The sequence below is a fragment of the Drosophila eugracilis genome, unplaced genomic scaffold (genome assembly GCF_018153835.1).
Source record: "Drosophila eugracilis isolate 14026-0451.02 unplaced genomic scaffold, ASM1815383v1 contig_2154, whole genome shotgun sequence".
NCBI lineage: Eukaryota > Metazoa > Arthropoda > Insecta > Diptera > Drosophilidae > Drosophila > Drosophila eugracilis.
The window spans coordinates 75,189-93,021 of record NW_024573038.1 but is presented as its reverse complement, the minus strand read 5'-3'; the positions used below and the strand labels follow the sequence as shown (position 1 = coordinate 93,021).

General features: G+C 33.3%; 1 protein-coding gene across 27 annotated transcripts in view; it reads left to right on the top strand.

The window, feature by feature from the left end:
* LOC108118341 (B-cell receptor CD22) overlaps nt 1-16,908 on the top strand; it is a 65,965-nt gene extending 49,057 nt beyond the window's left edge. For 5 of the 27 annotated variants that reach the window (XM_041818246.1, XM_041818245.1, XM_041818247.1 and 2 more), the window contains 8 exons: nt 5,960-5,971; nt 6,710-6,850; nt 7,572-7,605; nt 8,018-8,634; nt 8,720-9,004; nt 10,071-10,165; nt 10,769-12,151; nt 13,948-16,837. In XM_041818246.1, coding sequence (XP_041674180.1) covers nt 5,960-5,971; nt 6,710-6,850; nt 7,572-7,605; nt 8,018-8,634; nt 8,720-9,004; nt 10,071-10,165; nt 10,769-12,151; nt 13,948-14,655 — 3,275 coding nt within the window. In that variant the 3' untranslated portion in view covers nt 14,656-16,837. The other 22 variants (XM_041818248.1, XM_041818251.1, XR_005993726.1 and 19 more) reach the window with 21 other exon arrangements.
* Nucleotides 16,909-17,833: the final 925 nt, after the last annotated feature.

Genomic DNA, 17,833 nt, shown 5'->3' with positions numbered 1-17,833 from the left:
TAAGAGAATTGTAAAAACTATCAATGCTAGGAAGCTGGGTTTCATTAAACTTTTCGAAGCTATTCAAGTAATCATAAGGAAATACACCCTTCCTACGCATTTATCAGAATTTTTCTCCTTGAAATTTTTTTGCTAGAATTTTAAAATCCCTATCGTCCATATAGCTTGATAATTTTTCCAAGCTAGAATTTAGAAACCGTACTAAGTCTATATACCTAATTTTATATCTATCTAATGCTGAAATGGAGTGGGCGGAGTTGTCCAAAAAAATAAGCCCGGCTATCGTGGCGGATGTCGGCCGTAGAAGTTGGATGGGGGTGGTTGCAGCTGGAAATTCCCACAAGTCCAAAAAAGAAGAAAGCGGCGAGATCGACTTCACGATGGGATGGCACTTTATTGGCTCACTTCAGATTTTAGATTAAGTTAAACTAAGTTAAAACTAAAGAGGAACCCAAACTGGACCGCGGAGTGGTGGGTTTCGCCGGGAGCGGGAGAGCACCGGAGAGCGGGAGTGCAAGCGGGAGTGCAAGCGCCAGTGCAGCGCTCGCTCTTACACTGCCGCTCGAAACTAAGCGCCCTTATGGCGCGAACATAAAACTAAAGAGGAACCCAAACTGGACCGCGGAGTGGTGGGTTTCGCCGGGAGCGGGAGAGCACCGGAGAGCGGGAGTGCAAGCGGGAGTGCAAGCGCCAGTGCAGCGCTCGCTCTTACACTGCCGCTCGAAACTAAGCGCCCTTATGGCGCGAACAAATGCATTTAGTTTTATAGATTGTGTAAGAGCTATGTACAATTCTTTATTACAAGGAATAGGGTTTAAATCTCCTGCCGATTCAGTAATAAATAAATGTATATCATACTTAGATAAATTATGAAAAACTACAGGAAAAAATGGATCGTTTAATTTATATTTAGGCTTACAGTTCTTATGAATGGGACCTACGTATTTCCCAGAAAATTGGTCGAAGTGTTTGTCCAGGTCGCCATCGTTGATTACCTTTTCACAGGTACAGTAACTTCCTTCTTTGTCAAAGTCATCGATTGGATCTGTACTGGGACTTTTTGCTGTGGCCCAATATTTTTATATTTTTAAAATAAACTCAAAGTCCTTTTTTTGAGAGTTTTACAAAATTGCTTAATGCAATCTTCACCTGTAATTTTATAAAATTTAAATTATTTCAAATGTATTAACTTAATTTTTTTAATATACCTTGATAAGGCCATAACTCATTCAGAGTTGGATCATATTTGTGTGCAATGTAGAAGGATACTGCACACGCTGAATGTTTTTGCACCTTTGTTGTTGCCGAAGTAGCCGGATTATTTAAGCAGGTCTCATAGTTTTCAAGGACCGCCTCTATTTCTCCATATATAGTTATATGGTGATAGGAGGTGATAGCTTCTTATGATATCCTTTGAAAGAAGTGGTCGTATTCGGTTCAGGACAGTACGAAGCCAGTTTTCCACATTCAAGCTCGTTGTGGGTAGTGTTCGTTGTTGTATAAAACTGCAGGCAGTTATCACAAAAATATTTTCCTGCGTGCGATTTTGAATGCTGTGAGCCGCATAATCTTTTGATGCACGTAATACAGGCATAGTGCATATTTTGACGGTTATTAATTCCTAATATATTTACGTGGTTTGGTAGAATCTCTTGAGTTTTAACTGTGGGTCCCACAATTTTTTTACCGTCATTATCAATTTCATACACATTGATGCTAAAATCTTTATTTTTTTCTCGAACTGACTTATTCCTTTTTTGGTAATTGGAAACTCAATTCCTGAAAAATCCAGTCTCATTCCTTCATAAACAATGACTTCTGCATTGATATTTATGTGGTAGTTTGCGGGTTTCGTTAATTTCTCCCGTGAAATTTAATTCTACAGTAATATTTTCAACTTGATAAACCGATCTACACGCCGTTCCAAGGTGTTTCCTGATTTCAACGGTTTCTCCGTCATCTATTTGTTTCATATAAGTCCCGTACTCTATAATCTCTATATTCTGACATGCAATCCTCAATTATTTTAAGTAAATTTGATTGACAAAATTGATAAAAATCATTTAAGTCAATTTCATTTTCGTTTGGATATTTAATTCTGTATGTTTTTACAGGAAACTTAGAGTTACCCACAATTTGTGAAATATTTTTATAATTTACATCTTCTCGGACCGAAGCATTTTTATGGTAATCGGTTAGCATATGCTGACGTTACCTTGACTCAAGATATTGGATACCACAAGTATGGCATAAAATTTCTCTTTTTTGCTCTTGTGTATTTCCCGAAATCTTAAGCTTTTTTGTAGGACTATTTGGTTCCTTACCCTCATCCATTCTTATCCGCTTGAGGGAATTTGCTGATGTTGAGGGAATATCGTTTTGAACAATAGCTGGTTCCTGTTATTTTCCTTTATCCTTCTTGTACATTTAATTGCTGAATGCATTTTGGGGTCGTTCACAATTCTTATAGTGCTCTTCAAATTTACAGTTGGGAACTATACGGTAGCACAAGTCACATCTTATTTTAGAACTTGCCATTAAAACCTTGAAGGCATTCCGAGGTTTGGAACACTTGGCATAGTGATCACTAAACTCACACATCTTCACAACACACACACACACAACTTCACAACGCACACAAATCACATGCAATTGTAGACTCTATTTTTAATTTAAGGGATGTAGTTTTTATACCCGTTACTCGTAGAGTAAAAGGGTATACTAGATTCGTTGAAAAGTATGTAACAGATAGAAGGAAGCTTTTGCGACCCTATAAAGTATATATATTCTTGATCAGGATCAATAGCGAAGTCGATTGAGCCATGTCCGTCTGTCCGTCCGTCCGTATGAACGCTGAGATCTCAGGAACTATAGCAGATACAAAGCTGAGATTAAGCATGAAGATTCTTGAGGTCCCGGGACAGCGCAAGTTTATTACAGCATCCTGCCACGCCCACTCTAACGCCCACAAATCGCAAAAAACTGAAATTGCTGAAATCTCAGGAACTATTGCAGATAGAAAGTTGAAATTCAGAAAGTATAATCTTTAGATGACAGCGCATCTTATAGTGGTACTACTATCCGGCCACACCCACCCATACGCCCACAAGGCTCAAAAGACGGTTTTCGGATTTTCTAGAAAAGCTGATATCTCGGTAACTATAAGAGACAGAAAGTTCGGATTAAGCATGTATGTTTCTATGATGCTCCCAATGCGAATTGTTTTTTTCCGATCACGCCACGCCCACTCTAACGCCCACAAAACCCGAAAAACCAAAAATGCAAAAATCTCGAAAACCATAAAAGCTACACAATTTTGCTTAGGAACACGTATTTAAGAGATGCCTCTGCAACTTGCCACGAAGTTGCATCCGGCCACGCCCACTCTAACGCCCACAAACCGCGGAAAACTGTGGAGTCTATAATATTATTATGAATGCCTTCGTTTGACCTTGTGTAACTTATTTCTGTTAATATCTATCGATTTACAAAAGATTTTTCAAATCGGAACATTATTTCGCTATTTATGAAGAAATTAAGGTTATAAGGCTCCACATGGGCAGTGACGTCACTATAAGCATACTCAACATACTTCCTCTGACAATAGGTGGCCCCTTGTGAATTTCCACTACCAAAATTAATATTTTAAAATTGTGTAAAACAGTAACGGGTATCTTATAGTCGCGGCACTCGACTATAGCGTTTCCTCTTGTTAAGTTTTTATAATATTAATTATTATTATTTGTATTTGTATATATATATATATATATATAATTTGTAAAAATTGTTTATAATTTTTAAAAACCGACGAAAATGACGATGATAATCACAATAAAGCACCGAGACTTTTAATGTAGTTCTGAGGCTTTTGAGTAACTGATTCTGAGCAATTTGAGTGGTGTCATTGATATAGTCTCCAGACTATGTTCACCTAATGTTACCAATAGGGAGTGCATACAGGTATGTTTTACTCCTAGAACCAATCGTTTTGGTTTTAAGTATACATAGGAGCCCCGGACGCCAGTCATATGGTATTGAAGGATAAGGAAGACAAGGATGGCGAACAAATTAACGGCTGATAATAATGAGGCCTGAGTGTTCATTGAAAGTAAATATCGGTGTGTGCGAAAGACTGGTCAGGAAAATGACAAGTGTAATAAATATTCCATTTAATGGTTTCTACGGACAGCGGGATAGTTCGTTCACAATCTCCGTGTAAGAAAGATTTCCCCTTTCTATGTTCACTTGATAAGAACGATGCCCAATGGTTCCACGAATGCAAATACAGGTGTGTGGGAAATAACGGTCAGAACACCGTCAATTGCAATAAATATTTATTTTAAGACTTAAAAGTAATCGGAAACGGTCATGCACAATCGTTATGAAATAAACATTTTACCTTTATATATACATTTACTTGTAACCACGTTATCATTACTTGCATTCGATCGTGAACCAATTTAAAATTTCTAAAGCCTTAAGCTGAAAGTAGTGGAGTGCCGCGACTATAAGATACCCGTTACTGTTTTGCACAATTTAAAAATATTCGTTTTGTTAGTGGATATTAAAAAGGCGCCACCTATTGTCAGAGAAAGTATGTTGAGTAACTGATAATGACGTCACAAACCCGGTGAGGCCTTATAACCTAAATTTCTTCATAAATAGCGAAATAGTAAATCGATTGATATTGACGGAAATAAGTTATATAAGGTCAAACTAAACCTTTTACTCTACTAGTAAAGGGTATAAATATATTATCCGTACGAGATTAAGTAAAAACATACAATTCAATTCATACAACTTCAACAGGCATTAATTTGAAGAGGTTTAATTATACCAGTTACTCGTAGAGTAAAAGGGTATACTAGATTCGTTGAAAAGTATGTAACAGGTTGAAGGAAGCGTTTCCGACCCTATTGAGCCATGTCCGTCTGTCCGTCCGTCGGTATCAACGCTGAGATCTCAGGAACTATAAGAGATAAAGAGTTAAGACTAAGCAGTCAGATTTTTGAGGTCCCTACGCAGCGCATGTTTATTTTATCACGAAAAACTAAAATCGCTGAAATATCAGTAACAATTATATCTAGAAAGTTGAAATTCAGTATGTATAATCATGAGATGCTAGCGCATCTTATGGTGGTACCAAAATCTGGCCACAGCCACTCTTACGCCCACCAACCTCGAAAGACGGTTTTCGCATTTTTTAGAAATCCTGATATCTCAGTAAGTATAAGAGATAGAAAGTTTCGATGAAGCATGTAGGTTTTTATGATGCTCCAAATGCGAATTGATTTTTCCCATCTATCCACGACTACCCTAACGCCCAAAAAACCCGAAAAACCAAAAATGCAAAAATCTTGGAAACTATTAATGATAGAAAGTTAGACTTAGGAATACGTATTTTAAAGATGGCACTGCAACTCGACACTAGTTTTCATCTGAATATGCATTTTAACGCCCAGAAAAAGCGAAAAACTAAGACGTCCATAATAGTATAGTGGATGTCTTCGTTTGACCTTGTTTAACATATTTTTGTCAATATCTATCAATTTACAGAAGATTTTGCAAATCGGAACATCATTTCGCTATTTATGAAGATGTGTAGGTTATAAGGCCTCACATGGGCAGTGGCGTTACTATCAGTTACTTAACCTTCTTTCTTGGACAATAGGAGGCAAAACAGTAACGGGTATCTTATAGTCACCGCACAGAATGTTTTTTTTCCATTTGGTGGGGAGGTAAAAATGGCTTTTACGAGTATCAACCCATAACTATCTGATTAGGTATACCTTAAAAATGAATATATTAAATCAATTTAGGGCCATAAATAAATGCAACCGCATGTACTAATGGGTACATAAGTTGAGTTGTGCGCTTTCGTTAATAATTTGAATGTGTTTTGTTTTAATGTTTTACTATTTACATGCTGAATAACCTATCTGAATACTGAATTTAAAAGTGCAACCAAAAAGTAAGTAACAGTATTAAGCAGTTCAATAATTTTTCTTTGTCCCATATCGTTTCACTGGTTTTTATAATTGTGATTATAATATTTTAACAGAAGGAAGGATATTTTTATATCCAAGTACATATTCAAACCATCTCTAAATTAAAGCATCTCTCTCTAAGGCTGTCATTAGATATAGCATCCAACTCAGTCTTAATGTTCTAGTAACGTATTCAAATAGTTTAAATCCCTTCGCGAATACGATTCCAAAATAAAAGCTTAAGTCATTTTCAACCTTGTAATGGTTAATTTTTTTTTTTTATTGAATAGCATTGTATACGAACTAGAGAAAACCTGACTTTTAGGGTAGCCTAATTAGTAAAAAATTATTGCTAATAAACGAGGCTTTTTTCTTTCTTTAAATTTCAAACATTATTATTACGTAGAGATTAATTGAGTTTTCTGTCATTAGATTTACTGCTTTCAACATAATGTACTCGTATATAGAGCCTATAATATATTAAATAATTAAAACTATATTAATGAATTGAATTTTGTTTCTTGGCCTTAGGGCGAAGCTTTTGTGTTCCTTTATGTATGTGTTACACATTATGTAAAGATGTGTGACTCCAATATTTTCTTGAAAATATTAATTTTTTAGTGTCTTTAATCTTTTATTATATTGTAATGTATTATATTGAAATTATTTTATTTATAGCGAATGTAATAATGAACACATTTAATATTTCTGTCAAAATCTAGAGCAACTGGCATGGTGGCAGCTCTGGGAGACGAAAACTATCATCATACTACTGGCTGCTATCTTTGGATTACTCTTGACCGTGATTATCATATGTTGTATAATTATATTAATTTGCCGTCGACGTCGGCGTCAGGATAAATGTGAGTACATATGTGTGAATAAAATTAAAAAAGGTTTTTAAAAAAGGTTATTTAAAGCAATGAACTTGGTTTTAATAATTATATACTATAGCAAAAGCGAACAACAAAAAAAATGACAATAGCAGTATATGTATGATTTTACCTTAAATTTGTTTATTGAATATTCATTTTATATTACATTCATAATAATGAATGAGCAAAGCTTCTTTCAAATGCTCTTGCATGAAACTTATAATTGTTTACTAAACCGTTTTAAAACGCATATGACTGTGACTGCCACTGTATCAAGTAAAATAATAGACGCAAAACTAAAAATCTGCTATTGTGCTCCGCAAATATTTTTTGTATATTTTACTGCAAAGAAAAGTTGATAATGAACGCTATATATTAAAAATTGTACAAAATTGTCATTGACTGTTTTTGTTTTTAAAATATAATTAATACCATAACCTTTTAATTTAAAAAGTCGCCAGGTTTTAATATCAGTAATACGCTTGCAAAGCTTTTATATTTTTCTAAATGAACAATGTTTTTTATTTTTCTTATAACATGTATCACAAATGTGCTTGACTTCTCAATGTATCTGTTGCATATGTACGCTTGCTTCTCAATTGTCCGGAGGGACAACTTTGCACGCTAATAAATCGCATGAAACGGTTGCAATGCTGTTCTTCAAAAACTACTCCACATACGTTCCACTATACACAACAATAACGCACAGATCTCACCGATGTTTCAATTAGTGCTACCCAAAGGTAAGTCAAAACTAAAGATTTAGTAGTTATATGACAAAAAATATATTTTATATGTACATTCTGGTATTTTTGTAAATTCAACGCGTAAAGCTATTTTGCAAAAGAGTAAAATCAGATAGTAAAATCACGTTTTTAGATACTGTATTCATTAAATATACAAGTGTCCATAAAATACCTAATTTTATTCATTTTAAGAGGTAGATTTAATTTGTAAAACAAATTAAGTACGTGGCCATATGAAATCTTATTTCAAATAAGTTGTTTGTATATTTAAACTCAAAAACTGTTTATATTTGTTAAATAATTTTGAACGTGCCCTTATGTTTTTTTTTCTTTTGCATCACGTTTTTATTTTCGCATTATTACCGACAACCATGCACATTAATACGCGTCGTAACCACACACTACTCAGCGTACTATCGAATCAGTCAGAAATAAAAACAGCAGTTGGGAGTGTATCAAAACCGGATAAGTATGCAGTCCTCCTTACAAAGAAACCTTCCACCCGCTTTAATGGTAACGAATCAAAATTGCCACCACGCTGGCCAATTCGTCCTGGGGTAATGGTTCACGTAAGCAGTAACACAAAAGAAAATCTTACTGTAAATAGAATGACATTAAAGCCGAATATTCGCTTTAAAGAAACTAATAAGATTTCGGCCGAATTCAGCGAAGTCTTAAGAGAAAGTCAGTCCAATGATAGTACCATCCTAACCAATGTGTCAGTGGACTCAGATAAAAACGAACAATTATCTGTTATAACACCTCGATTGGATATTAAAACGAAAGTAAAAAAAAAAGAATTGCCTTTAGATAATTTATCCGCCAAAACGGCAGGTGCTGGTCACAAAAAATTGAATTATATTTTAGGTATGATTTTTAAAAAGACATCGGATGATTGCTCTCGCAAAAGTCAGCGGAGTCATATTGGTCTATTACAGACATATTGGCGTCGGTTGGATCATACTAATAGCACATCTCAATTCGGAACTCAGCATCGTCTTAAAGGAATACGTTGCAGCCGCAGTGGTAGAGTATTTCATACACATTTAGACGCACATTAAGTTAATTTTAACATTATTATTTTATTTATTAATAATTATTAATTATATAGTAACCTACAAAAAAGCCAACGAGACTACTCATGGGAAGTCAAGCACAGCAGCAGATGCAGAATCACCATTGACAAAAAAATTGCAAAAAGTACAAGGCATTGCCTGCAGTGTCGACCCATCTGACACGGCCGAAATCTCTTTTGAAGCTCATCAAAATCGATGCCCTATTCTTCACCTAAGCCCTACATCCCCTGCATTACCATTAAGGAGTTGCCAAAATTTAATATTGAGCTGTTCTGCTAATTCAACGTTGTTTCCATCCAGTAAATTTGAACATGCGCAAAGTAAGAATATATTCAAAACTTGTTTTTTTTTAAACTAGAGAATTTGAATATTAACTCTTTTAAAACTCAATTTACTTGTAGACTAAAATTATATATTTGATGAAAAGTATTTAACAGACAGAATGCGAACGCATTTATAAAGTATTTATATTTTGAATAAGGATTACTAGCACAATCGGTTTAGCCACGTCTGTCCGAATAAATACTGCAATCTCGTGAAAATTTCGTAGTCAAATTTGACAACTTCCTTAGGATTTTACCGTTTACCTACAACACGGCTAAAGGGCTTAATTTTCCTAAACTTTCGATATATTGATGATTAGGTAAGTAAGCTTCGGCGACCCAATGGATGCAGTCTAAAAAAAGTCCAAAATATCATTTATAACATCATTAAACACATCACCTCTATATCATAAATAACTTGCAAGAATGCTTACAGTGTAAGGCCAACTCCGCTAATATCCCAATGCATGCTTAATTAATTCTTACTTCAAGCTGTTATTTTCATTAGGTTAGGTCGGCTCGGTATGATGAATAATATCTATTTATATAACTATACTCTCTCTGCTCTCATATGCATTTCATGAGAGCGGCAAGGCGCAATATTCAGATCGAGTCCTGCTTAGAATATATTAAAATTAATTGTAAGGTCGGTAATGACTTCTTAAGCCAGTTTATTCATTTTTAACGTGTATAAGAGCTAAAGGGTATAATAAATCTTAACAACGGAGCAAATTCGTTAGTTCACTAAAAGCGTAAGTATTCCTAAATTATTATATGATAATAACATGCATTAGTTTTGTTACGTTATGTTCGATATGCAATGATAAATATAAAAGACATGCTTTCTTCCCTTATAAACAGACAATTTAATAAATAATTAAAAAATTAATAGAGATTAAAATTATATTTTTAAATTACCTTGTAAATTTTCTGAATTATTTTCTTAAAAGATTTCTTTTTAATTTGTTTAATTTTATTCTCGTATGCTTCTAAAATAACATACAAATACTCATGGAAAAAAAAATTCAAAAACCGACCAATCCACACCATATGGGTCATATAGTGCACGACAAGTCGTCTTCACTGGGGGAACCATTGACGGAACCTGGCGAATATGAGAATCTACCGTTTCATGGTCTGCAAACAGCACCTAACAAGGTATAGTTTTTACTTTTCATAACACTCATTACATAAAAATATATAGCTTACTACATTACCTAAAGCAACTGAAATTACTAATATACAATATGTTCTATATCATGCATTGCAATAATGACGTAAATGTTTAGAAAAGCGTTTATTGATTTGCAGATTATCCAATTCGAAATTTCATAAAAATATAACAAGCTAATTTAAATAAAATAAGTGTTGCCGCCAAAAAATTAAATTTAAAGTTTACGTTTATAAACATTTGTTTTTTAGGTTTGTTTATTAATTTTAAATATTTATACATTTAAATATTTGTTTAAAATTGTGAATAAGTTAGTATGTACAAAATTGTTGGATAAGTTTAATGAATACACTATCATTTTTTATACACAAAATATTTTGTAGTTCTCTAACCTTAAAATCTTTTTTGTGTTCGCTAGTGAACGCTTTAAAACTAACAAAATGAAGAAATATCAATAAATTTATTCATAGTGTATGAAAAATATCAAACTAATGTCAAAAAACTAACAGCTAAACTAATACACTATTTTCTGTTACCATTGTTTTCTTTGCGTGCCCTTCCTAACTAACATATGATGCTTATGGATTCAGTATTCTACCATCCGTATTAATTTTAATAATAACAAAAATGCGGAGCCTATGGTTCAACAACCCAAGAAACTCAATGAGAATATCAACCAGACATGGATCAACCATAAGCATGATCGTCAGACCATTCCAGATCAACATACATACCAGCAAGGAAATATTAACGAACAGGAACTACAATATGTTCATAGATCACAGTACAACACCACGCACCGCCAACTAATTACCGATCTACATAATCAAAGGTTGACTGAACTAGTTACCGATCGTCCAGTTCAACAAAGCACGAGCAGTTGCTTTCCCAATAGTTACACTGAATATTACCGACAACACCAGGAACAAAAAATACAAATACAAATGCGAGGAGAAGAACATCAGTTGATGGATGTGAATTCATTGTCCAACTCACAGCTATTAAATGCTTTAGAGAATGATTGCATATCAACTAATACCGCGATAGATCGACCAGAACGTTCAGCACTGCTTAACACTAACCCCTTTCTGGCTGCCACAAACTTTAATAAACTTTGTGATGAAGTACCTGAAAGTATTATATCCGCAAATCACAGCAACAGCGCATTACACTTAGAGGACAAATTTAATTCGCTTAGGTTTCCAAATGGAAACAAGTTTAAAAATCGGACCCACATTGAAAATTCCTTGTTAGGATCTACCACATCACAATCCCCTTCCGCTATTGATATGTCCTATTTATCCACATGTAAAAGGCATAATTCTTTTGCTTACATTGATCCAAATCAGCAGTCCACTCACTTTCATGATTCACCAAATTACGAGAATATGGTAGATGAAAATACAGACGATCAAAGTAAGCAAACAAAAAAAAACGAAAGCAATCAAAACCTCACTACCATTCTGCTGCACACTCACCCTGCAACAGATAAATTTAAAAAACATTACCGTAGTCAACACATCAAACAGCAAAAAAATGATGAAGGAATTGGTCCGGATTTCCAGTTGATAGAGCCTGAGCGCATCACAATTTATCGAAGCGACTCCGGAATATCCAACAGCTCTTACGAGTCTCAATTTCCTCCTTTATCGCAAAAGCGATCACAAAAAAAAAAAAGAGATATTGTTAACTCATTCTCTGGGCCATCAGTTCGAAAACATATCTACAAAAAAAATATAGGAGCTCAGAATAGTGCAATGATCCACGATGATTCCACGAATGGTGATAAGAGCGGAGAACCTATAGGTAATGTTTCTATATCGCTCTCGTATAAGCCATCAATTCAGTACATCGACAAGACTAATCAAGAAGACTTAAGGCAACAACAGCTTGGCCACCATGGTGCGATTTCGACCTCAATGCATTCAATTTGCAAAAGCTTGAAGGTCACTAAGGTTAAAACATCGATTGAGGTTGGTATTGATAAAATCGAATGGTGGTTTTTAATTTATATTGAACTTTTTTTAAACTTGGTGTACAATAATATGTTTTTGAATTATATATTATATATAAAGAAGCGTTTCGTATGTTATTTTTATTTTTTAATCAGTACAAACTTCAATGCTGGCTTTGCATTTTCCTTTTGTATTGTTTTTACAAAGTTACAAAAAAAATTTCCAAAACCATACAATTTACTAGTTGGGGTTATAAAAACAAAATTTTGTGACTTCCCTTCGCTAAAAAGTAATATTTTTATGACAATTAAGCTCCTCTTTGATTGATTTTTTTGTCTTTAATTTATAATTTCAAAAGATTTCATGATTTTCGGAAAATTGCAAGCATGATATAATACTTATACCCGTTACTCGTAGAGTAAAAGGGTATATTAGATTCGTTGAAAAGCATGTAACTATAACGAGCTATGCGATTTACAGAGTTGAGATTAGGCAGGCAGATTCTCGAGGTCCATACGCAGCGCAGCATCCTGCCACGCCCACTATAACGCCCACATGCCGTGGAAAACTGTGGCGTCTATAACATTATTATGTATGTCTTCTTTTGACCTTGTATATTATTTTTGTCAATATGTATAGTTTTACCAAAGATTTTGCAAATCGGAACATTATTTTGCTATTTATGAAGAAATGTAGGTTAGAAGTGGTCACATGGACAGTGACATCACTATCAGTTACTCAACATGCTTTCTCTGACAATAGGTGGCGCTTTGTAATTTCCACTAAGAAAATGAACATTTTAAAATTGTTTAAGACCGTAACGGGTATTTTATAGTCGCGACACTCGACTTTAGGGTTTCTTCTTGTTTTTTATATGACTAGTAAAGTATAAGGATATAAGGTCTTGGAGGGAATAATAATTTAAACTCATATTATTTGTTCAAGTTTTTATATAGGGAGTAGACTATAAGGTTGTAACGTTTTGGTCGGAAAGTATGAAATACATAGGTATATAGCTAATAACCGCGTCGATTTAGTCATGTCTGTTTGTCCGCCTGACTCTATTCCCTTTAGAACAGGGGTGCTCAACACCAAGGCACTGAGTGCTCATTTGTATTTGTAAATGCTCGGAGCATATGGGCTTGCTCGCTCATAAGATTTGAGCTCTCGCGACTATATTACACTAAACATTTTGCGTGTTCCTCTTTCCGCCACATTTCGTAGACAAACGCAATATAATTTGTTGTTGTTTCTTTCTGGAACATCTTCGAACACTTGCAATGGAATTCATACTTTGTAACTGCTGTGGGCAATTTAGAGTTTAATTCGAATTTGACGAGACAGTAAAATGAGTGATGAATTGATTATCAAAAAATATTCTTCGTCCTCTCAGTGCCCAGCTGCAAGCCAACACAAATGTAAATGTAAATGCTTTCCCGGAAGCCGATACTGAACACCTTTATAACATCGATAGCTTTTAGAGATAGAAATTTCAGATAAATCAAAAAATCCAAATATTTTTTTTCCCAATTTCTGTTTGTTTGTGTGCTTGATATGTTGGGAAAATGTATGGCCAATCTGGCTTAGTTTTTAAACTTAATCTGCATTTAGTTAGTTATTGAATAATCGCGCAATGGTTATAAAAAAGTTATTAAAGCAATTATAATTAATTTCAAGTCATATTTTTTACTTTATTTACTTACATGATTTTTTTACACTTGGGACTTACATGTCAACAATATAATTACAACGCTTTTCAACGTAACCCTTTTGATGCATGATTATTAACCACATAATGAATAAACTAACGACAGAAAACCCAATCGCTGGCTGTTAATACATTTCTAGCAACAAATGGAAAAAGTAACGCTTTATCCGGTAATAAAAAGAAAAAGAAACTGCGCCGTCAAACCATTAGCTCTCCATACGAACAAATCCAAAGACATCCATATGCCAGAAGAGTCAAAAATTGTGACGTCTCCAGAGAAATCCTAGGCTATAGTTCAGAAGTACACAGTTCTGCCCAAAAATTTGACTCGCGTGATCTACAAATAGCTTCGGCAAATGATTTATTAATTCGACCTATACGTCTGCCATTGCGTAAACATCACTCATTCAATTATCAAAGCACTCAGACAGCAAACGGCAAGTTACAACAGCTGCGTATGCAACTGCACCTTCAACTGCAAGAAAGGAAAGAGTTTAAGGAGGAAGGGACTCCTTTGGTTTTGCAGCTAAGTGAACGACATGCATTTAAGCCCATTTCACCTACACCTATAATGACAAAATCAGAAGAGCAGCAGACCAGGGATCATAGTCAAACTGGCCTTTTTTCGCAATATAGTTGCAGACACAATTTAAAGGCGGCAGAAGATGATGAAGATCCTGGGTACAGTTTCTTTGAGGAAGATAACATAGTAGACAATGGTAACTATCCCACCTCGGACAATCTTCATACTGCCCCGGCCAACAGCTCCAGTACATGGAATGCTATTGAAAACAGAACTGCGGGGGATTCTTAAGTACTAAATGTCGCACAACAGCTGCGAAGTACCCAATTAAATATACAGTATTATAGAAAAAGAATCCAAGAGTCAAGCATTTATAAAATAAATTGCTTAAGAAAAGTATCGTTTAAATACTGAAGCTAGTTTAATATTGTCAAAATAACAACACTAATAAAATAAAGAATATTCATGCATAAAATTTTTTATTTTACACAGTTTTGGTCAAGTGCCGTGACCTTGAAATACCCATTACTCTATTTACCAATTTAAAAATAATGATGCCAGGCCGTATAACCTTATTTAATAATTGTAAAAAAAAATATTTTACCAATTTTGGTATAAGGAATAGTTAAAAATGATACAATAGAAGAAAAGCTTTCCGACTCAAACGAGTCGGTTTAGTCCTGTCCATCAGACATTTTGTCCGTCTGTCTGTATAGATGATCTAAGATCTACTGAGTCTTGGAATTATTAGAAATATAATGTTGAGATTACCCTTACACAATCTAGAGATCACAAGGATATCATTTTTACGAGATTCTAACAAGAGAAATTATTGTCGGCATCAATTTAAACTTTGAACTTTGAAAATGGTTTTAAACGTAACATATATCTTATAGCTGCGGCTCTCGGCTATAGCGTTCTTTCTTGTTTTATTTTGCTTAAAGAAGTATGGGGTTTCAGGTAATACAGTCAAAAATAGTTAAACATTTTTTCTAAACATTTTACTGAAGATTTATTGTTGATAAACATGTTTGGAACATTTTATATTAATAAAACTGTAATATTGATGACCCTATGTTGTTGGTGAGAGAAAGGTGCTAGCACTTTTAATTTTTAAAAAAATTTTTTATTTAATGATACTAATGTTATATGAAGGTAATTGTGTAAAATTTTTAAGACTTATTTCTACCATGACTATCTGAGCATCCATTTCACCATCGAAAGTTACTAGTTTTTAAAATTAAAGCTTCAATTTACACATTTGTGTTATACTTCTTCTTTTATACCTTAAACAAATATTGTACTGCACGTTATTTAACTATAAATAATACCTTTACTTTAAAAAAACCTTTACTTCCAAGCATTTTTTTCACAAAAAGAAATTTTTGTTTGTCAATTTTTTAGTTCGGTTTCTAAATATCAAAGAAGAGTCCAGTGTTCGTACTTAATTTATCATTAATGCCAATGTGTGGTGGGGCATGTTTAATAAAATTTAATTTTTAATTAGAAAATTAAAAAAAATGCAAGTAATGAATTTATATTTGTATAAGATTATGCAGTTCGCATCATATATATGTAATTACTCAGTCTATAAGCATAATTTAAAAGTTATACAAAAATAGTCTCTGCGATTGTTATCCAAAAAATATGTAAGCGTATATGATTACAAATAAGACAGTAGGTATAAAAGTCAAACACTGTTAATTAGTTATTAGTGCTTATTAGTGCAACTATTGAATATTTTAAACATAACATGTAATATGGAATGCTACCCAATATATATTATTTTGATATTAAAAGTAAAAAGGAGCATAACCATTTAAAAATTATTTTGGCGGCACACTTCTTAAGACTTATATTAATAAAGGTAATAATCACATAAGACACTAAATTTACTGAAATTCCCATCAAAGTATTTAGATAATCTAAATTAAATGAATTGTAATTTTTTAGCTTCTTTCTGACTTTGAGGATCCTTACAAATGCAGCAATACCTATATATTCTAAGTTTTAATTTGATTAAGTGTCCCATAACAAAGAGATAATGTTTATTGTCCTACTAGAAAGAAGGTAAATTTGCTTTTTTTAGACTTATTGTTTTAAATACTTAATATTTACCATGATTTATCGCTAAAAATATATTAAAAACTTTTATAAAAGCAAAAAATTCTCGCTATTTTCCATATACTTGCCATGTTTAAATAAAATATTCATTTGCATGAAAAAGCTATACATTGTAAAAGTAAAAGCATTAAAAATAACTTCTTAAAACCATCTAATATATCGAATTTCGCTTCTCCATACAATAGCCATTAAATCCCGAAAGATTCGATGATGAATTCATTTATGCTGATCTCGAAAGTCAACATTACGGACCGATCAATTACAAGGCAGCTTCATTATATTCCCGAGTAAAAAAAAATCAAAAGTCGGGTGCTCTTAATGAACTAAAATAAAACTGTATACCACTTAACTCACACAGTGCATTTTCAATGTAAATATATGGTTTATAATTAAAAAATTGATATAAGAACATTAAAAAAAGTTTTTTAATAAAGTAGAAAGGATTAATAAATTAAATCTGTTAAAAATAATAGTATATGCACCACTGTATATCTTATACTTCTTTGGTTTTGGATGTTCACGGACATCGATGTTTTTGATGTTTTAAACAAAATATAAGCCGTTTTTTTAATTGAAGTTGAAAGTTTATTTTAATTTGTAATGTTTAAAAATAAAGTTATATTTTTCAACAAAAAATTAACCATTTTATTATTTAATTTTCAAATTAAAGCGAAAGAAAAAACAATTTAAAATAAATTGGTTCTTTATATACATAGTAAACTTCTATAGTATATTGTACCATCCTTATTTTTGTAGATAAAAACAAAAAGCAAAAACAAAACAAAATCATTGTTTATTATATACATGGTTCAAAGAAAATAACAATTCTTTAGGATATTGTACTATCCCTACTATACTATCCTTACTTTACTATCCCTAGCTCATTATTTACATGTTTGTTTTTGCTTAAAAAGACAACTCGACAACGGACAACGGCCGCGTTCGACGATCACTCAAAGTTGTCCAGCCTTGCTGAAGGCTCTTTTAGACTCACTCAAAGATGACCCAGAAGTTTTTTTTAGCTAATGTTTTAAAAGCATCGCCATTAAATAAGTGATATATGTACTTAAAATTCGTCAATCTTCCTTAATGTGCCCTAGAAATGGAAAAACATTGATGTTGCCCCGGTAAACATCGATGTTGCTGATGTTTTGATAACATCGATGTTGCCGATGTTTCGAAAACATCGTTATCATCGACGGCCACCAAGCTATAAACTTGCGCGTAATAATCGAAAAGAATAAATATTTAGAGATTCGGTGGTGTTTCAATAAAATGAACAAAATGAGTTTACAATACTCAACAGAAAAACTAGATAGTGAAATTTATAGTTCATGGGCAGTGC